We start from the raw sequence: 22,097 nt of genomic DNA, 5'->3' as shown, positions 1-22,097 counted from the left end.
TGGAAAGGGATTTCTTAAGGCGTTTCATTTCTAGGTGGTTTATACACAGGTGTCAAGTAGCCTAGGATTTCAGTGCATAAATATCATATGTAAGTCAGGGTGACTTCAGTGGGGCTCTTGTAAGCTTGGAGGTCATAAAATATATGGAAACAGGTGCAGAATATTTGAATGTAGTTTGGAAATTTGGCTTCCTTTACAGGAAAAAAGTAATTCCAATGCCATTTTAAATGTTAATATTATGAAATGCATTTTCAACCAGAAAAGATAAATGTAGACTATCCCATCAAAACCTGAATACTTCTTAGAAACTAGTATTTATTCTTTCTTGTATAAATAAGGAAAGATAACAAATAAATAAATGTAGCACACAGTTATAGACTTAGAGTGTGATTCAGTGAAATTGAGTGATTAAGTTGTATTGATTTCAGAAACTGGAATGAGATAATTAAATGCATGAATTGGACCACTACATTGTCTGAAATATGAATACGGTAGTAGTTGAAACAGGAATATGTGTTAGCTTTTGGTATGTGTGATACACACATGTCAATCTGCATCATAGTTACTGACAAATACAGTCTCTATGCTATATGAACAATCCTGAATCTTAGGATTTTTCTCATATCACTTGTTTCTCTTCTTGTCACTGTTATTAGCATCAAAATAGTACATTTTAAATTATGATTTCCTTTACTGGATTTTAGCTTCTGTATTTTGTGGCTTGAACTCCACCATGATATTCTCTGGATAGATCTGGGTTATAAGTAGTTTTTTAAATCAATTAAAAATGAGATTAAAATTCCACTCTGACAAAATGCAAAGCATCACAGAGGTAAAATACAAATTCAATGTGTAGTAAATCTCAGACCCCTGGCATTTTCAATTAAAACTCTAAGAACTTCTGCCTGAGGTTCTGTAGATCTGCTGCCATTCAAATTAGATTAGGGAAAAGCAATCTTCTGCTGCCTAGATATTTTGGAGTACAGTTTCCATAAGGCCTATTAGCCTGTTGCTTATGGGAGTTACCTTCCAACAAATTGTGGCTTATCCTGAAGGGAGATCCTTGTAATTGAGCCCAAGCTCTAATTAACATTAGGTAGCATCCGGTGTTCCATATTTAACCATACTGTCCCTTGGCTATTACGTAGAATGCACAAGAGAGCTTCTCCAAGACAGGCCTAATGTTGTGTCAGTATTTTTATTTTGGAACAAATACTCAATAAAAACCCAAGGGATATGAGATCTGGAGAGAAAGGCAAGAATTTCCTTTATTTCACTGATTAGAGGAGCTGGAAGTGGAAAGAAAGGCAAGATGGTGGTTGCCACTTTGACTTGATCGATGAAACACCTAGGGAAGGCAGGTGACTCTCCTGGATCTCAATATCAACAACAGCTTTGTTCCTGATGGAGAATGAATCCGAGTTTACAAAGGGGGATATCCAAGCCAAGGAGCACAGCTGCCATTAGTGAAATGCTGACTTAAGCTGAAGTAAGTGAATCCAGGAAAATATTCTTGTTGCAGATTCTCTGTATTTGTGAGAGCCAAAGAGGATGTTTTTGGGGAGGTGAAGGGGAGAAAGTACTGCAACCAGTTTTATTCGCCACATTATAAAAAAGATGTTGAGACTCTAGAAAAAGTACAGAGAAGAGCAACCAGGATGATTGGGGGACTGGAGGCTAAAACATACAACAAACGGTTGCAGGAACTGGGCTTGGCTAGTCTAGTAAAGAGAAGGACCAGGGGAGACATGATAGCGGTCTTCCAATATTTGAGGGGCTGTCACAGGGAGGGTCAAGCTATGTTCTAAAGCGCCTGTAGGCCAGACAAGGAATAATGGATGGAAACTGAACAAGGAGAGATTTAACCTGGAAATAAGGAGAAACTTTCTAACAGAACAATCAACCAATGGAACAGCTTGCCCTCGGAAGTTGTGGGAACGCCATCACTTGAGACTCTCAAGAAGAGATTGGATTGCCATTTGTCAGAAATGGTGTAGGGTCTCCCGCTTGGGCGGGGGTTGGATTAGATGACCTACAAGGTCCCTTCCAACTCTGATTATCTGTTAAATCTGTTAAATGTATGTGCGAGGGGAACCTTTACTTTATATTGATTAATACAAAATCTATAACAGTAAGAAAAGTCTTCTAAAAAGTTAGGCCTCAGTTGTGCATGACTACCCCAAGGAGAAAACTTTTAACAGTCAAATAAATAAACCAACAAGATTCTGTTGAGATTAGTTCAATTATTTTTCTGTAAATGTTTAAGCTGCCTCACATGCAAAAGCCATAAAATTCAAAATTATAACCAAGCACACAAGCAGGCCAAGAAAGTAACACAATGAAAGTGGCAGTAATAAAAGACCCTAAAGCCCTCCTCCCTCCAAAAAAGGCCGCCCTCCCTGAAACTACAGTGTGGTAATCAAACATTAGAGAGTGTACAAGTTGCTATCAGGCAGTTCTCTTTGTTTGTTCCTTTATGTTATTGTAACCATCTCAAGAACTGTGAGAGATACTTCAGAGCTGTCTAAATAAATAGTGCTGGGTTTGGTCCAAGAAGATCTGAGTCAGCTATTAAAATTTGCAGAAAACACTAGGTTTGCCTTAACTGTAATTCCTTAACGGGGTTCAGCATAACTGAGGTTTTGTGGTTCTCTGAACCTACATGAAGGCTTGATGTTAGGCAAAGAGGTAACCAGGGGTGGGATTTTACCAGTTCGCACCTATTCGCTAGAACTGGTTGTTAACATTCTAAGCAGTTCGGAGAACCAGTTGTTAGAAGAAATTACTGGCCTAATCCTGTAAGGAAGGAAACATTCTGGTGTTGCTTACAGAAACTGCCTCTCCGTTAATTCTTATTACATTCTTGGCAGGACTAGACTTCCTGTCTCAGGAACTTCTCTGCAGTTTCTTTTCCCCTCCTTTGCTGGTACTTTGCTTGTGGGGAGTGACCATTCAAAGTTAAATGGCACTGAAAAAAGTGACTTCTGACCATTTTCCCCCACTTACGACTGCTGTAGCATCTCCACAGTCATGAGAGGCCAGGCAAGGAGATGCGTGACTCGATGTGGGTGATATTGAGTTGGCCATACGCAACCAATAACATGACCACCAAGCCATGTACACCCAGTCACATGACCACCAAGCCATGCCCACCACCTAAGCCACGCCCACAGAACCGGTTGTTAAAAATTTGAATCCCACCCCTGGGGGTCACTACCATGTGGAGGGATACTGGAGGGATACACGACTAGGACTAAAGAGGTACAAAGATATTTGACAATACAATAATAAAACTAATATTAAAAAAATAAGAAAAATATGAAGTGTAAGAAAAAGAAAAAAATAGAAGGTGTGGGTGTGAATTAAGTGAGTTACCTTAACCTTTCATTGCAACAAGTAGAGACAAATTTAGTAACAATAAGGAAACTGTTCTGCCTTCATCCCATACCCCATCGCTTACCTATAAGCAAATTCATAAAACATCAATTTTTAAAATTTGATGTGAACAAAAAAACAAAAACAAAAAGTCCATACAGGTGCCTTACTTACATTGCTGAAATAAATCAACTTCATATTTCTTCCTTTTACTTCTAACAGTAGTATTACTTCTTAATATTTAGTTCACTCAAATATTGTCAAAGGTTTTGATTTCTCTTGATCCAATTGCAGAGTCATCTTCAAGATTTTAAAAAAGCCCTTTTGTAGATCCAACAATAAAATACTTTCATGGTTTGTCATTTGTAGTTCCTCTTTAATTTTTAAACTTTATATATCCAGTAAAGCATCCTTTTCCAAATTATTCCCTTGGCCTGTCATATGCAGTTCCAATTTCAGTGGAGACAAAATCTGCTCCACATCTGTCATCCCCTGACATATTTTTGGAGTAATCTGTCCATAGAATCAGACATCATTACTGAAACTAGTTGGTATTATAGCTACTAATTTCTGCCTGTGGTCTTCAAACAACTTCTTAGAATCCAAATCAACCACGCAGCGAACCAGAGACAGCACCGACCCTCAACCAAACCATTCAGCCCCCCCACCTGCAGTTCATCCCAGTCACCCTGACCTGGTGTAATCTCATCACAAGAACCTCGCTTGACACACCCACACCTGAAGCCATTATAAACAGAAGAACACTGACACTGACATCCTCTAAACCAGGGGTGTCAAACTTGCGTTGTCACATGAAATGTCACAACTTTTTTTGCTAAATTGGGCCTGGGTGTGACCAGTGAGTGATGCATCCGGCCCACTGACCACAAGCTGCCCTAAACTTTGCTGAAGATGTTACTTAGCCTGATAACTAACCAACTCACATGCTTGGAGCATGAACCTTCACCTATACTAGAATTATGCAATGCTTTGGATTCGAAAGCAAAAAGATGTTATGGAATGGGAATGTTCATGTAGCACTGTCTACAACTCATTAAAACCACTACCATTTTTCCTCATATCCAAAGCTGCCCTTTTTATTTGCAGTGTCACCCCAGGAAAAGTCAGTTGATTTAAGGAACTGGAGATAGATGTTACACAAAGACCTCTACACTCTGAAGGTTCCTTTTATCTTTACATCCAGAATTCTGTAGTCCTAATTTTTACCTTATATGGATGAGAACGTTGCCCTCCTTCCCTTTTTAAACTGAAATCTCAACAAATGAGTGATGTATAGGAGTAATTGATGGCTGTGTCATGCATTTATTTTTTATGCAGTGTGGGAGTTTAAAAGTGAATCCCATACAGGCTGTTTATAAGAATCTGTAATCGGGGTTCCAGCACCAGGCTTGTTAATGTTACGCTTGATTGTGAGAAGAGTACTTCTTGGAGCAACTGAATTAATAGGCTGTGTTAGTAATAAGTAGGAGTGTGGAAAATAATTCTTTAATATGTGGTCTGAGAGAAATGTTTTGTAAACTGGACTTGTTAAACAGCAATAATGGCTTGTTAAACTGCCAATAAAAACTTTAGAAGGAAAATAAGGTTGTTTTTTTACATTTTCCACACTAGAAATTGATAACATACATTGCTTTGGCAGTACACAGCTTGTCTTCATTAGAGATAAATCACTACTACAATAATGAAGGATAATGTTAATTGCAAGAAAGCCAATTTGATATAGCGGTTAAGGCACCTGGTTGGAAACCAGGAGACTGTGAGTTCTAGCCCAATCTTAAACAAAAAGCAGGCTGAGTGACCTTGGGTCGGTTACTCTCTCACTGCCCTAGAGAAAAGGGAAGACCAAATGTTTTCCAAAAGATATTGCCAAGAAACTTCTCCATGAAGTACCTGACGGAATCAAAACTGACTTGAAGTCTCTTTCTCTCAAAAACCGTGTATCACAAATATGAACAGCTGGTAAAGCATTGAGACTGAAACATGAGGATATATTTGCAGGGCACTCATCTTCTAAGGCCCTTTAACATAGAGAAAACATATTGAATCAACAAGTATTTTATGAAACTATTGTAAAATACCAGTAGTTGGGAGGCCAGATAAATTGGAAAGGGGACAAAAGAAAAGTAAACAAATACTTGTGTAATAATACAGTATCAAAATTCAAAAGTCTCTGTTGAAATTAATACATCTTTTTATTTTGGCATTATTCCAACAAGATCATGTGGGATTTGACATACAGTGTAGTTTTCACCAAAGCACATACCATCCCATATGGAACACAATAATTTTTAAACTTTTCTGGACTGTCTCTAATACTTCCTTCCTTGTTGATCTATTATTAGCTCTCAAATCTACTTGCTGTTGCATGGAAGTAAACAGTGTGATCTTTTCTACTGGACGGAAACATCTTTCTGCAAGGATAAGAGTGAATGTGGAATAAGATTTCCTGGAGAAACTGATACTCCCTATAACCAGACATTTGCTTTGAACTCTTAGCAATAATTATTTTTTCCTTAACAGACGCACAAATAAGAGATGCCCAAATGAATGTTCTTTATCCATTAGTGCAATCCTTTCTACTGCAGTAATATATTTTGAGAAGAGTGGAACTAGATGACTGTCTAAGGTGATAGTATTTTGATATGATCTTTCCGCATTTAAAAATGTGAGATCAAGCCATGAATTTTGGATCTGAATGCTCAGCTTCCTAGAGCTGGATTACCATAGTGTGTCAAATTGATCTCTCTTTGTAAAATACATATATCATACAAACAGGTATGGCGGCCCATGTAAGAGAAACGGTATTCTTAGCACAGCCCACGTGCACATTTGCTCCTTCCTAACTTTAAACAGCCTTGGTCTCTTTAGGCCTATAACAAGATTTTTGAGCTGTTTGGGAGGACCCAATATTTCTCCATAAGTGGCACTGATGGAATGAAAACAACTTGTTTGTCCAGTAGTTTGTCTGTTAATGTGTTTGCAAGTGGAACAGTATGTGTTTATCATTTTGTTGGTCCTTGTTGTTCTATTGAGCCATAGAAATACACTTTAAAAACAATGACTGTAATTATTTTCCTTCATTTATTTTGCACTCGTTCCATCATACAGGTATTTTGATTTCAATTCTCCTTTGATAGGAGAAGGGAATATTTCAGTGAGGACTTTTATCTAGCTATAGTACTGCACAACAATATTACTTTTTTAGAATAAGGGTAGTTCTCTTTAAGTCTGTACTTGATCCAGGCTTAGTAATTTGTAAGCACGGCTCAGGAATTTTGGGAGTTGAAGTCCACAAGTCATAAACTGGCCAAAGTTTCCCATCCATGCTCTATAGGATTAAAGTGTCATTGGTTGGTTCCATTAGCTATAACTAGTTATTGTCAAAATTCTTGGGTAAGTACATTCATAAATAACCTGGAATCCCCCAGTTTTATATAGATTTCTACACTTAAATTTGAATATTAAAATGAATGAGACATGTTTTTAGCCTATTCAAATCAGATTGTTTAGTGACCGTTCAAAATTACAACAGCACTGAAAAAGGTGACTTATTGCCATTTTTTTATAGTTAGGACCAAGGCAGCCTCCCCATGTTCACATGATCAAAATTCAGACACTTGGCAACTGAATCATATTTATGATAGTTGCAGTGTTCCAAGGTCATGTTATCACATTTTGTGACCTTCTGCCAAGCAAAGTCAATGGGGAAGCCAGATTCACTTAACGACTGTGTTACTAATTTAACAAGTGCAGTAAGGAACAACTGTGGCAAGAAAGGTTGTAAAATTGGACAAAATTCACTTAACAGCTGTCTCACTTAGCAACAGAAATTTTGGGCTCAATTATGGCCATAAGTTGAGAGCTATCTGTAATTTTTCAAGATTACATTCTTGTTTTTTCATACCAGTTGGTCTTTCCATTTTCCCTGCCATCTAAATCCGGGGTCCCCAGCCCCGGTCCATCCACCATGGACCCTCATTGTCCATGGCATGCCAGAAACTGGGCTGCACAAACATGAGAAGTCCCATCCGCGGAATGCAGGCAGCACACAGAACCCTGCCTCTTCTGGTCTGCAGAAAATCTCTCTCCACAGAACCAGTCCCTGGTGCCCGAAAGATTGGGGGCTGCTGATCTAAATAATAATATGGGACTATTATTTATTGGAAAGAGAACCCCCCAAACTGTCAAGACACTGAGAAAGGGGTGGGAGTCAGATGGCATTCTGATCAATGGAAAGTTTGCAAATAGGACTCAGAGGGCACCAGCCATCATGGCCATAGGCCGATAACTTTTACTGTAGATGATGCCCTATTGAATTGGATAACCAGGATTCCTTATTTGAGGATAGTATCTGGGCTGTTAACAAAAGTTAATGCAAACTAAGTTGCTTCTTAATCAAGATTTCCCAGCCTCTTCTGGTTGTGATAGATATTCTAGTCTAGCTGGCTTCTTTATATAGGAGCAAAATATTGTTGGGAAAGAGGTTCTCCCAAATACAATTCAAATTCGAAATGTCTGATTTGCTTGTTGCTGTCCCCAAAGCAAGCATGATTTTTTTTCTTTCTTTTTTTGGCAGAAGCAACCATAGCACAGCAGCAAGAGCAATTCCATGTAAGGTGTTTTTGGGAAACGCAGATGGAGGGTGATAAGAGCCAGAGCTGCCTTTAGAGGCATGCTTGATGTTTCTTAAAAGACTCAAGAACAGCCCCCATAAGGTTGCATCCAGAAGGCAATAGAAAGAGAGTTCTGATTTTCTAACAGGCAGGAGAAGTGATCTTCCATAAGTACTTGTTTTATTTTGAGGACTTTTTAAATATTAGCTTTTAGCCTGATGTTCCAGGTATGGGTGGAGATTCTGGGAGGTATAAATCACAGCTGGAAGTCGCCAGTGTTGCAAAGCCAATAAATGTAGAGGGCAGAAGAAATAGTTGCAGGCAACTAAATTGAACAATATGTCCATGGAAATCAATCATCCAGGTCATGGTTGTCCCAAAGGTGATTTTTCCAAAACCATTTTCTTGGGGTTTTTTTCTTTGAAAACTTCTCCCCACCAATCAGTTCGAACTAAAGAAACTTTTTGGACAAGAAGCTAAATGTTTTCAAAGGAAAAAAACAAAACAAGAAAGTCTAGTTGCGTTTTGGAAAAAAAATTACCTTTGGGACAAACCGAACAATCATTTCAGGCGACAAGTCTGTTATCCCCTTGTTTACTTACTTGGAAGTGAATTTTGTCTCCTTCCTTTAAATAAATGTGTGTTTGGTTGGAGACTTAAAATGGCTTGAATTCAAGTGTTCTGTTTTTTAATGATTTGCATATTGAGAAGCACACCTGCTAGCTAACTTGTTAAACTAGAAAATGACCTTTTAAAAATGCATAATAAACTGGACTTGGTTTAGGCTCAGCCCCAAATGGCAGATTTACATTCATTCACTCTGCTACTTTTGGAAAAGTATTTATTTACTTAAATTTGTTATGACCACCCACTCCAATACACCCTTGAGCCACTTGTAAATAACTGTGAACTCTGTATAGACTCTGGGCAGCTTCATAAATGTTTTTTTTTTAAAGAAAGGAGTTCAGTTTCCCATATCTTGCATCAGTTTTGCTAATAAATTCTTAGTTATATTCTTCAGATTATCAGAGGTGTGCCTTCTCTACTTAATCTTCCATTTAGTTTTTCTGTGCCTTAGGTGTGGCTGCTTTTTTTTTCTAAGTTAGAACTTGGTTCTTTGCTGTCTTTTTTCATTTTTTTTGCTGTGCAGCTAATAGGATGCCTTTAGGTTTTCCTTCTTCATTCAATGTTCTGTTAAAACAAGTAAGCTGTACTATTTTTCTCCTCCTAGTCTGTGATTTCTCTTAATTCTGCCCTCATTCTCGTCTTCTTTGGAGTTGAAAAGTTTATGCAAGATCAAAGATCTTGTGCTTAATCCCAAAACAGCCCTTCTTGGGGCAGGGATTTTGATATTCCTCAGTGCTCTCTAGCAAAAGAACATCTCTCTTAAGGATGGAGTAATTTTTGGGTACAGTACAGATACTTGTCTTGTCTGCTGAGTTAGCTATGACTTGGAAAAGAGAATGAAAGAGGGCATACACATACAATCCCATGACCAGCCCTACTGATTCCTTCAAGAATCTATTCCTTTTGTCTCATTTTACTCTTTAATCATGTGCATGTCCTTTGTATTGAGCCTTACTAGTTCATCTGGTTAGTCACTTTTCTGAGATACTTTGTTCCATTATTTTATTTCCTGGCTTCCCAGTATCTGCAGTCCCTATGCAGCAGTCATTATTTTCTTATCAGGGGTTCTCCCTCCCCTTCTCCCTTTCCCCCTCCCTCTTTCTCCACCCCCTCTCCCTTTTGTATCAACCCAAAAAATATTTGATAGTTATTTTTTACAATGTCTTTTGTACAAATTTTACTCTAATGGGCTAGTGTTGGAAAGCATCCCCAAGCTTTCTCTTTTTTAAATGTATTCTATCAGCCAATTTGTGACGAACAATAAAAGCATTGTGTTTTATACAAATGCATAAAATTGGCCTTTTAAATAAATTCAATTTTGGCAATCCTATCTGCCTTTTTTCTAACAAGTTGTTTTATGGATCTTGATTTAATCTAACAAGCCAACCAGTGGATCTCCCCTGTTGCGTTGGCCATTTTTACCATGCATTCTAAAGGTGTTTTTCGTACTAGAATAAAATTTTATAGTATCAGCCCAAAATTTTAGCACATCCAGATGGAATCTCTGTTGTTCAGGGAACAAATATATATTCTGAGATGTCTTTTCCTGGCATGATTTTAGAAGTATCCTTTCTCCCCCATCCTCTGCTTGTTTTTCTTTTTTAAACAAACTATCATTACATATTTTAAGGTTTTGATGAAAGACAGCAGATTCAGATCTAGGGTTTAGTATAAATAGTACCCTCAGAGAGAAAGAGAGAGAACATATATTCTTATATAAGTCCAAGTTTGAATAAGCCAACCCTTGAATTTTTATCCAAGATACTATAAAAAAGTAACAATTGTGGATTAACTGACTTGTTTTTTTCATGGTATTTTAGTTAAAAATTTGAAGGTCTGTTTATTTGTAGATGGGCTTATTCGATGGTGTATATGGGAAATATAAGTATTTTAAGAAACTGTTTGTTTACACACACACACACACACACACACACACACACACACACTCATGTGCAGATAAACCAGCCCAGTGATGGGATTCAACAGGTGTTACTACTGACTGAGTTTTGCGCTACTTTTTCTCTGGTTCTTATCCTTCTCTGTCACTAGTTAATGGAGTTGTTTTAAAATATTTCATGCTATGCTATTGTTGCATAATTCCTCTGTGTGTGTATGTGTTTCCATATACTGTATGTGTGTGTGTGTGTGTGTGTGTGTGTGTATACATTTATGTATGTATGTATGTATGTATGTATGTATACATTTCCATTATGCTACCTTTTAACATGATGGTCAGGTTTTTCTTTTGTTTGAAATTGTTTCTGAATCGTGTTGCTTTTGTAAGCTTGCAAAGCATTGCAATTTTCCACTGCTAATTAATGGTTTGAGTAGTTGGTATTTTTCCGTTTGGCTGATGTTCTTGACGTGATACCTTCTCTGCTAATAAAATTCAGGCAGGAATGCAGGTGGCGTTCTTGGAAAAAAATATAATAATTTAAAAATTGCACTCAGGATTATATTGCTTTAATTATATATTTAGAGCTTGGTTTCACCTGAATATAGTACAGGTATATTCGACTTATGACCACAATTGAGCCCAAAATTTCTGTTGCTAAGTGAGACATTTGTTAAGTGAGTGTTGCCTCATTTTACGACCTTTCTTGCCACAGTTGTTAAGTGAACCACTGCAGTTGGTAAATTAGTAACAGAGTTGTTAAGTGAAATCTGGCTTCCCCATTGACTTTGCTTGTCAGAAGGTCACAAAAGATGATCACATGACCCCAGGGCACAGCAAAAGTCATAAATATGAACCAGTTGGCAAGCATCTGAATTGTAATCATGTGACCATGGGGGTGCTGCAAAGGTCATAAATGTGAAAAATGGTCATAAGTCACATTTTTGAGTGTCGTTGTAACTTTGAATGATCACTAAATGAACTGTTGCAAGTAGATATCTATACTGAGCATTTTGTTTACTCTGTTCAAAATGTGGGACAGGCATAGCGCTACCCTTTTAAAATCCTCATGGATGTCTCATCCAGCTACTTACATAGGTCCCATTCGCAACACTCCAATTTCATAGGCAGGAACCTGAAACAACAAGTGGAACTTGTTGGACTACAGGAGAGCTCTAATCAATTAATTGCATTAAATTAAATGTACAAGTCTGTAAGGATTCTGAGCAGCATACAGTGAGAAGCAGTAATGAAAAGCAGATAAAAAGGATCCCTAAACATCTTGAAAAACAGCCATTCTAGTCAAAAGAAATATGGAGGTCACACCACTTGCTGAATCCAAGGCTAGGGGAAATAGCCAAGTTTTCAAGGCCCTTTTAAACAGTCAGAGTGATGGCCAGGTAAATCTCAGGAGAGATGGTGTTCAGGTGCTATGACAGAAAAAGTTAGAAAGGCAGATACTGCAGTTAAGACTGTCAATTTAGATGTCTCCAGTGCCAACTGGATGTTATAGCAGAGTTCATTGAAAAATAATTTCCACTATCACTGTTTCACCTAATTAAGGCTGTTGGTTCTTTTCTCCAAATCAATTTCATTCACTGTGTTACTCCTGCAAACATATTTCTATTTACAAGTAACATTTGTTACGAAGCAATTAAAAATAATTCCAAAAACTTGCTGTGTACTTTTTCTCATTTGCAACCTTTATTTGGTAGCTGATATTATTACAGTTAAATCTTTAAAAATAGTTCGAATGTTAGGGAAACAAATTAACTGTGCTGTGGAATGTTCTTTGTTTCAATAACTGAGCAAGTCATTTGGTTTTCACGTGCTTGTAAATGTACTGCTGTAGGTCTGTAAGCAATGTGGCTGAGGGAAATTTCCATTTTTTAGCATTTAAAATGAACAAAGACCACACAAAACTGTGTATAAGTAACTCAACTTCAGGGACCCAACATTCCAGGGAAAGGTCAAAATAGTGCCTAATTAAAGGGAACTGTGATGAACTGTGCACAAGGCTTCCATTTTAAAAGATTCCAGATGCTTTCTGAATGTTAAAGAAAAAAAATCTAGCAGAAGCAATAAGGACTAACTAAAGAGGAAGTCCATTCAAATTCTGTAAGTCAGAAGAGTTGAGTAAAGGAATCATTCTTCCTACTAACCAAAAATACAGTTTTAAGTGTTCAGTTCAAGTTGTCCTAAAATTCTTTTTTTTCACCTCTGCAGATGTTTTGCTTCAAAAGCAGCTTGCAGTGTCATTTAACATCCAAGTTCTAGGCCAATGTTTCTGTTCACATATTATTGTGATAAAATCTGAATCAGGATTTTGAATAGGATTCCTCCAGTAGAACATGTATCACGTCTGGGGAACAAGTCCATAATAAGCATTTTGGACAGTCAGGACATTTTGAATATTGAGTGTATATTATAGGTATTCCCACAAAACCAACATGATAGGTAGAATCAGGGTCAGTACCTCCATGTGGCAGAAAGCTATACTTTAAGGGACGTCACTCACAATTTTATTGTCTATGAATCCCTGTGCAGTCCATATGGGACTCACTGAAATAGTTGAAAATATATTTTATATTTGAGGCTGGTGTGCTTTGCAGTATTCTAGTTTTCAATTTATTTTGAAAAAGAACATTACAAAAATAAAAGTAATCAATGCAGGAAGCTTGGCAGAATCCTAGGAAGATGCCAGAGGGCATATTGTTGCATCTGGTACAATGCTAGGAATACAAAAATTAGGAGTTCCTTGGGAGAAATGTAATATAAAAAATGTTTTCTGAAATAAAACTGTGCAACAGCAAACTTAGAAAGTAATTGCTTATGGATAGGATTTACTTATTGCACTAAATCATAATAGAGTTGTTTGTTTTTGGATTAGCATATATGGTCTGTAAACTGTTTTTATATTTGTATCCATTAAGATGTCTGGTTGTTTCAACACACTACAGTTAAACAGACCATGAATTAGCCCGATGTGGGAATCTGATACCTCAGATCATGTTATTGTTCAGTGGTTTTTTTAAAATTTTTATTTGTTTTAATTCAAAAAGTTAAAATACAAACCAAAAAAGGAAAAAAAATATTTTACAAAAATGCAAGAAAAATAAACAAGACTTTGAAAAAAGTGCATTAAAAAAAGACATAAACATATATACATATATTATCCCCCTAGTTGAATATTGATAAATATATTGCAACAATATTAATTTCCCACTTGTTGCAAAGCAGATCATTTTTTAAAAAATTTCTAGATATTTGCAAGTTATTGACCTGTTATCTAGCTATTATATTAAAAACAAAATGGTTAACCGGAAGAACAACAAAAAAGCAAAATTAAAATTCCAAACCCCTCTGTTAACGATTTATTATTGTATTCAACTTGTAGAAAGTTTGCCAAGGCTTCTTATCTACATGTTACTGTTCCATTTTAACTTGTCTATTTGGGATGTCATCGCTGGCTATATTTTATTTATATCACATCTGATATCAGCTCTGTATTTAATGTCTTTGAAAGCTGAATTTCTGCATCCTTGTAGTCCTCCTTGAGCCTTGCTTTTAGAATATGATCAAATCTCCACAGAGGTTTTGCAACCTATCATCTTCATCTCTAGTTTTAGAACAAATCAAAACTGTATACAAATAAGACACGAAATGGAAAGTAGTTTTTCCTGCTGACATCCTATATTATATTTGTCCTAAAAAACAAATTAGAAATACAAGGAATTATGAAGAAATACAAGGAATTATATCTGCTGTGGGAAGTGACAGTCCCAATTTTTATGTCATGTTTGATCAACATTTGAGCTGATCACAGTTTATTAATGGACATTCAACCAGATTCAGACAACTGACTAAATAACAATGAAATTCCAGCTTGTTTGTCCAGGAACAGAACTTTGGCTTTTTAGGAATTGGCTGGCATTTTTCCATTATTACCTCTGCCAGTTTTATTTCTTTCCAGAGATGAAGTGAGAAGCAGCTTGGATTATCAGAAATCTTTTTACTTAGAAGAAATGTGTATCCCACTTCATTTGGTTATTTTCTTAAATTAAAGCTGCTGGTTGCCACCAGAATTGTTCTTGAGTTGGCTCGCCTCAAAGTTCAGTAAATAAACCTTACAAATAAATTCAGTGAAGGTATATTCAAACCTTTTGTTCAATTCTCCTCAGTTTTCTAGAATCTGACATTTGTTACAGGTTTATGTCTAGAGCAACATTTCCCCAGCATCAGCTAGCAATTCTAGCAATTGAAGCTCACACATCTTAAAGTTGCTTATGTCAAATAATACTGCTCTAAAGACAATAGGTTGTGCATGGAGAACCTTGAGAAAAAGAATGTTAAAATAATGATAAAACCCAAATATCCAAATATTATACGATATTCACATGATTGATTATTTTTATTCAAATGTTAATACTACAAAATGTTAAAATCATAACCTCTCAGCATTAGCCAAGGGGCAAAGATTTAGATCAAATGATTTGATGTGAATTTATTTCCTTCAGGTATCTCTGTCATACTCTGTCCTAGATTTTTTAGCTAGGGCAATTCACAATTTGAAGAGTTTGTTTTTAGTTAATTTTGTATTTTAAATTATGTAATTACTTTCTATAGTTGCACTAATATTGTGCTGACCAATGACTGCATCTTAATTTTGATACAAACTGTGATATTTTGAATTTCTCTCTTAAGCATAGTGTTGGATGCAAGATGGCCAAAACATTGACCGAGCCAATTCTGTCCAAAAATAGTGTGCCTTGGAAATTATTTCTCAGCCTCCATCTCAACTTGGAATTGAAATCATATTTGTTATTTGTAGGTAGTTCCTGTTTTACTCATTTCGTCTTATGCATTTTGTTAGTATACACTGCTGTCTAGCACACAATTATTTAATAGAAGATGATAAGATGTCGTTTTAAGAGCCAGTTTGATGTGATGAGTAAAGCAGGGGTGTCAAATTTGATTTCATTGAGGGCCGCCGCATCAGGGTTGCGTTTGACTTTGTGGGGCCAGGGTGGGCCTGGCCATCCACAGCTCTCCCAAGCTCCATTTTCACTGGCAGAGGCACTGTGGGCTGGTCCTTTGTTGTTTCTAGGGCGGCCCCATGGGCCAGATCTAAGCACCCAGCAGGCTGGATCTGGCCCCCGGGCCTTGAGTTTGATACCCCTGGAGTAAAGCATCAGGCTAGAAACTGGAAAACTATGAATTCTAGTTCCGCCTTAAACACAAAGCCAGCTGGGTGACTTTAGGCCAGTCACACTCCTTCAACCCTAAAGAGAAGGCAATGGCAAACCATTTTCAAAAGAATTTGCAAATAGTCACCAAGAGTCAAAAACTGACTTGAAGGCACCCACAAAATCCTACCAACAACAGAATGATATCTGATCCTTCCATTTGGAAGGGCAAGTCCATAAGGAAAAATGGCTAAACATCCAAAATGTAGTCACATGATGTGACCCAACACCAGAACTTTAAAACAGGGTGATAATCCCGATTCTTTCTGGATGTCCATTGCTAACTTTGAAGGGCCACTAAATGACCAGTTGTTAAGTTGAGGCCTAACTGTAACAGAAACTTTGGAGATAACATGAAGCAAAGGCTTGGTAAAAAGGAAAGATTTTGGAATATTCCTTCTTCATTGCTTGCTGTTCCTCCTGAAAGGAACTCCAAAACTATCACCTAGTTCCTCAGCTTTATTGTTTTCAGAGAAATCTGGTATACTGTCATGATATATAATATGTTTATATAATTTCAAATAGTACCTGGCACATATATTTCTAGGTGTTGAGGAACTTGTAGTTCAGGTGCACTTTCTTTGAAATTTTCTGGAACAAAGAACAAAGAAATGAACAATAATAATCGTAACTGTAAACAGTAATGAAGAGTTACCAAACTGTTTAGTACATGGACTGAATTCTTCCATACTCCTTTCTCTTTCAAACCTTATGTAATACTGGAATTATTTGACATCTATAAAACAGCTCTCATAAAGTATTTTATAGAGCATTTTTCTTTTTCATAACACTGTTGACTAACTGCTTTTTCCACAAATTCCTTTTCTGGGTACAACGTTGTTCTTCAGTCTTTCAGTATTGCTATGAGTGAGTCAGCTCTTCATTGCCCATCAGAGATTTATTGATCTGAATTCCAACCGTGAAAAGCTAATGTCCAGTTTATATAACAAATTGAGTCTGGCATATTCATTTTTAAAAGACTTTTAGCACTTAGAACATGGTGAATAGAACACTTTATGTGGGATTTCTTTGTTTTTGAATTCTTCTTTCTTTCCTATTCATGTCTGTATAATCAACAGGGGTCCATCATCAACCTTGAAGGAGTCTTTTAAATTTAAATCCACTGGCCTCAAGCCCTGCCTCTCCTTCACATTTCTCCTTTATTAATCTTCATTGCATAATTGTTGAGGAGTAAATCAAAATTACTAACAGTTTTACACATTTTCCAGATAAATCTTGCACTGCCCACAACATCCCTTCCAAGGGTTTGGAAGGATAAAAGAAAAAAGGCAGGCACTGAAGAATGTTGACACACTAATATTAGAATATGTGAAGAACTCTGCACTTAATTATATGTGTTCCCTAGGGATAATAATCTCAAAAAGTGTTAATTACAACTTTGGTTTTAATGTTAATTAATTTTGTGAAACAATCTATATTTAAATATGAAAAACTTCACAAATAAATAGAACAGAGGCTCAGTGCCTTCCTGCCTTCCCTCCTTCCTTCCTTCCCTCCCTCCTTCCTTCCTTCCTTCCTTCCTCTTTTTGTTAAGCTGAGATTTTGAAACTTTGTCCTCTTAATGAAATTCCAAACCTCTAAAACACACTAACATGCAGTAAAGGCAGTTCTTGACTTACAACCATTTATATAGTGACCATTTGAAGCTACACTAAAAAAGTGACTTATGACCATTTTTTATACTTAACAATCATTGCAGCATCCCCATGGTCATGTGATCAAACGTTGGATGCTTGGCAACTGGTTCATATTTATGACAATTGCAATGTCCTCTGATCACATGATCAGCTTTTGCTACTTTCTGAAAAGCAAAGTCAGTGGGGAAGTCAGATTCATTTAACAATTGAGTTACTAACTTAACAAGTACAGTGACTCACTTAACAACTGACTTGCTTAGCAACAGACATTTTGAGCTGAATTGTGGCTGTAAGTCAAGGACTATCTGTAAATGGGGAGCCCACTCAGCTCTACATTTCAGCTGCTTCTGTTACATGTAACTGCTGCTGTTAAAAGTTGATGGTAAACTGATTCTTTTTACAATAATTTTTAATGAAGATTTTAATTACAATAGTAGAAGCAAATATAAATTAAACTCAGAGAAAGGAGAAATAAAGAAAAAGTGCAAGGAAAGAAAAAGAAGAAAGTAAGATAAAAGAAAATAAATACACGAAGAAGTGACTTCCAATGTTCATCACAACAAATATAAGCAAATTTGATAATTCTTCACCCCCTATGAGATTATAAACAAATATATCTCTTCCTGTACTCTATCCTTTATCAATATGCAAGTCAATAATTGTTCGCCTTTTCAGTCTTGGTAGCAGCAAACATCTGTAAAGATGATCAGAGCTTTATAGAGACATCTTATTTTAACCTTGATCAAACAAAACAGATTTATATTCCTTCTGATGATCTTTAAAATGTTATCATGGAGTTTGTTCTCTCTTTAGTTTCTCTTTTTCCACCCTAAAGGTTTGTTTGAGGCTTTAGCAAACATCTTTCGTAAAACCAATAAAAAGTATTATCCAGATTATTCCCTTGGTTTATCCTTTGTATTTCCACTTTGATTTTCAAAACTTTAACCAACATTTATATATCCAATAAAAAGTCCTCATCAGGTCATTTTCATAGCTTGTCATTTGTAGTTCCACTTTAGCTACCTTCTCTATCTATTGCTGCTGCTGCTGCTGCTGCTGCTGCTGCTGCTGCTATTATTATTATTATTATTATTATTATTATTATTATTATTATTCAGTATTTCTTGTTGTGCTGTTTTGGCATCAGGTAAAATTTATTCTTGCCAGTCCTATGTTTTGGACATACTATTCATGAAAGCAGATAACATTGCTGACATCATAGCTGCTAATTTCTGACCCCATTCTTTGGATATCTAAAATATTTCCAATGTGTAGTGTCGTTTTGTAAATTCCTCTACTAAATGAAAACCAAAGGAAACTTTACACTTTTTTCTCTTTTTCTTTTCTACCTATAATCTTTAGTCCTCTCTAGTGTCCAATTTCTGAAATCCTAAAGTCTAACATGTCTGTTATGAGTTAACAATTTGGCTCTCACAGAAAGATGTGTATTTTATTTAATTATTTTTAAAATCTTATAATAAAAGTTTCAATATTTTAAATTTGTCTGGATTTTAATTAATTTTATAACTCTTGGATTAAAATTTTATTTAGCCTTTTGCTGTTTATTTCCATTCTTAAAATTGTGGGGTTTTTTCTTGTTCAAGAAAGTAAACTCACCAGGTGGTTTTTCAAATTTTTTATTCCAAAGATCTCCAGTAGCTTTAGGATAATTATAAATAAGCAATTTCTGAAAATGATTACAAAGTGAAGTTATCAAACTCTATGTCCTTTAAAAGGCTCTGTTGCAATTGCCAATATGTTGGATGAGAGAGAGGGAAAGAGAGAGATAAGAGAATTTTCTGGCATGGCTACCACCCTTTGGAGCATTATGCCCCTTGAAGTGAAATCTATTCCACCTTCTTGGCCTTCTAAAATGTTCTGAAAACCTGTCAACTCAAATGAGTGGGGTTCCAATGGAGCATCCCACTTTGGGGGTGGTTAATAGATTAGGAGAAGATCTCATCTCCATCCAATTTACATATATATTCTCTTTTATCTTTTTGTTGTTGTTCATTTTTAACATTTTAGTTTTAATGCTTGAATGCTTTTAATGTTGCTCATGTTTGGATTGTGTTATATTCTGCTTTTATAATGTTGTAAGCTGTCCAGAGTTGCTTGACAGTGAGATGGTGAGGCATATAAATGTAATGAATAAACAATAAAAAATAGTATATAACTTTCCCTTATTGGACTCTGACTGATGCACTGTATTTTTAAACATTTTAAATTTTTATGTATTTCTGATTTCAGTGGTTTACTCGGTTCTTTTCCCTCTTAACAACCATTCTCTAAATATTTACATTTGCCTCACTGTGTTATATATAGTATTCAGGAAAGTTTAAATTTGGTTAACTTTTGTTGTGAATATATGCTGTTAATTTTGCCTTTATTTCATATTCTCCAAGTTTAAGCTCCCAGTCTGATTTCATAGAATGTGCAAAGGTTGTTCTCAAAGAGATGAACGTGTATCTTAATAATTTGTGATTTTTTTAAAATGTTTTGAAATGATGCCTCATAAGAAGAATTACCCAGAGTCATCTTATGGGGGAGATGGGTGGCATAGAAATTGAATGAATGAATGAATGAATGAATGAATATTTCATTTCAAATTTGATTTCTAAAATTCTTGGAAGAGTGCTGAGTATTTCTTTTTAGTACTTTTTTTTTTTAAGTGCCACTGCGGGACAAAGATGACAATTGCTCTTTAAAAATTATGATTTAAATCGAGTTGACTTAAGCCTTTTTACTAGTGATTTAAATCATGATTTAAATCAACTTGATTTAAATCAAATCCACCCTGGTTAATAAACAGTTGCTTCCAAATTCTGTGATTTTGAAGTTTAATGCATGGTTGTTTTTTTACAATCTTCACATTTTTATCTGTGTCTATTTGTGTATGTCCCTGTGTGTACTGACATGAATGATTATTTCATTGGTCTTTATAGTCAAGTATAGACACTCTGTGTACGACTCGTTTTAATATTTATTGATAGTCACATAGTTTAATTATGTACTCACTTTAATTATTTATTTTCCAGCCAGAAAACCTGCAGAAGAACTGGCTTCGGGAATTCTATCAGGTACCTGTTTATGTTTTCATTCAGTTTTTGTTTTGTTCTTTAAGTACAGGTAATCTTCCACTTACTATCACAATTGAACCCAAAATGTATGTTCCTAAGTGAGAAATTTGTTAAGTGAGTTTTGGCCCATTGTACGATGTTTCTTGCCACATTTGTTAAGTTGTTACATTAGTAACATGGATGTTAAGTGAATAATCTGGCTTCCCCATTGTCTTTGCTTGTTGGAAGGTCACAAAAGGAGACCATGTGGCCCCAGGGCACTGCAACCATCATAAATGTGAGTCACAGTCTGAATGTAAATCATGTGACTATGGGGATGCTGCAATGGTCGTAACTGTGAAAAATGATCATAAGTCCTTTTCCCCCGACGATGTTGCAACTTCGATCACTAAATGAACTGTTGTAAGTCGAGGACTACCTGTAGTTCATTACATCTTACCTTTCTCCACCCCTCCCACTCCTCACCCAAAGAACTGAAACCATAAGAAGTTTCCCCTCATCTTTATTCCATGCAACAATCCTCTCGCAAGAGATACCAAAGCTGACTGTCTATATCAATCTGTGGCCAACTGGATGACTCCAAGAACTGAAAGTCTCTTTCTCTATGACTTTCTAGGAGCTTAATGTCTATGGAGACTCTTAGTCATCCAGGTCATGGTTGTCCCAAAAGTGCTTTTTCAAGAGGCAACTGGACTTCCTTTATTTTTCCTTGAAGACATTTCACTTTTAATCTGAGAAGCTTCCGAGAAGAACTGAAGAAGCTTCTTGTATGAGAAATGAAATGTCTTCAAGAAAAAACAAAGGAAGTCCAGTTGCCTTTTGAATAAGCACTTGTAGGATTTCTAGAAACTTGTATTTATTGCTTGGGTGCTGGATGTAATCTCCAACAATCAGATATGGCTTCTACATCATGTTACTTATTACTATTTAATAAAAAAAAAAACTATTGAAATTGATGGCGATCATGAAATTTGAGGGCAGTGAATCCTACATTTTAATTACCATTTATGATATACTTCATTGTGATATACTTCATTGTTTTGATCCTGAATTATCATTAATTCTTTCTGGAGGTTTTTATTTAACTATTTTTAATTTTTTTTAAAATAGTTTTAGAACTGTCACTTGGCTGAGTGGAGTGACTATAAAAATTGAACAAAGAAACAAATAATATGATTTATCTCCACATTTTCCAAGTCAAGCTTGTTTTTGTGCCTCTCTGTCACACTGCCTTTTGTCATCCTCCTCTTCAAGTTGCAACCTTCAAATGCTGTTTTCCCAGTCCATCCCCAGAGTTGGAGTGTCTAGAGGGAATAGGTTAAAAAAAAATGCAATTGCAACTGCCATTTTTTTTAACCAGTCTGGGGATGCCCCTGTCTCTGAAAATGGTCTAGTCCTCTAAATATTTTGCTTATTCTTTTCAGCACATTTTTCGACTCTGAAATCTCTCTTTTCCAGTCCATAAACTAGAGCTGTATGGATTCCAAATGCTGTCAAGTATCAGGATTTTACAAGTATAAGTCCTTGACTTAACAACAGTTCATTTAGTGACCGAACTTACAACAGCACTGAAAAAAAGTGAC

The 22,097-nt window shown here is 36.1% G+C and overlaps 1 protein-coding gene across 8 annotated transcripts in view; it reads left to right on the top strand.

The window, feature by feature from the left end:
* INPP5A (inositol polyphosphate-5-phosphatase A) overlaps positions 1-22,097 on the top strand; it is a 245,016-nt gene that overhangs the window by 33,988 nt on the left and 188,931 nt on the right. For all 8 annotated transcript variants that reach the window (XM_087932488.1, XM_087932482.1, XM_087932484.1 and 5 more), the window contains exon 2: positions 20,473-20,514. In XM_087932488.1, the coding sequence (XP_087788614.1) occupies positions 20,473-20,514 (42 nt within the window). The remainder of the gene's footprint in view (positions 1-20,472; positions 20,515-22,097) is intronic.

This window comes from Pseudonaja textilis, chromosome 4 (assembly GCF_049901715.1).
Source record: "Pseudonaja textilis isolate UNSWEBS1 chromosome 4, rPseTex1.2, whole genome shotgun sequence".
NCBI classification, from domain to species: Eukaryota; Metazoa; Chordata; class Lepidosauria; order Squamata; family Elapidae; genus Pseudonaja; species Pseudonaja textilis.
The sequence above is the reverse complement of the archived record's forward strand: the minus strand, read 5'-3'. Positions and strand labels throughout refer to the sequence as shown.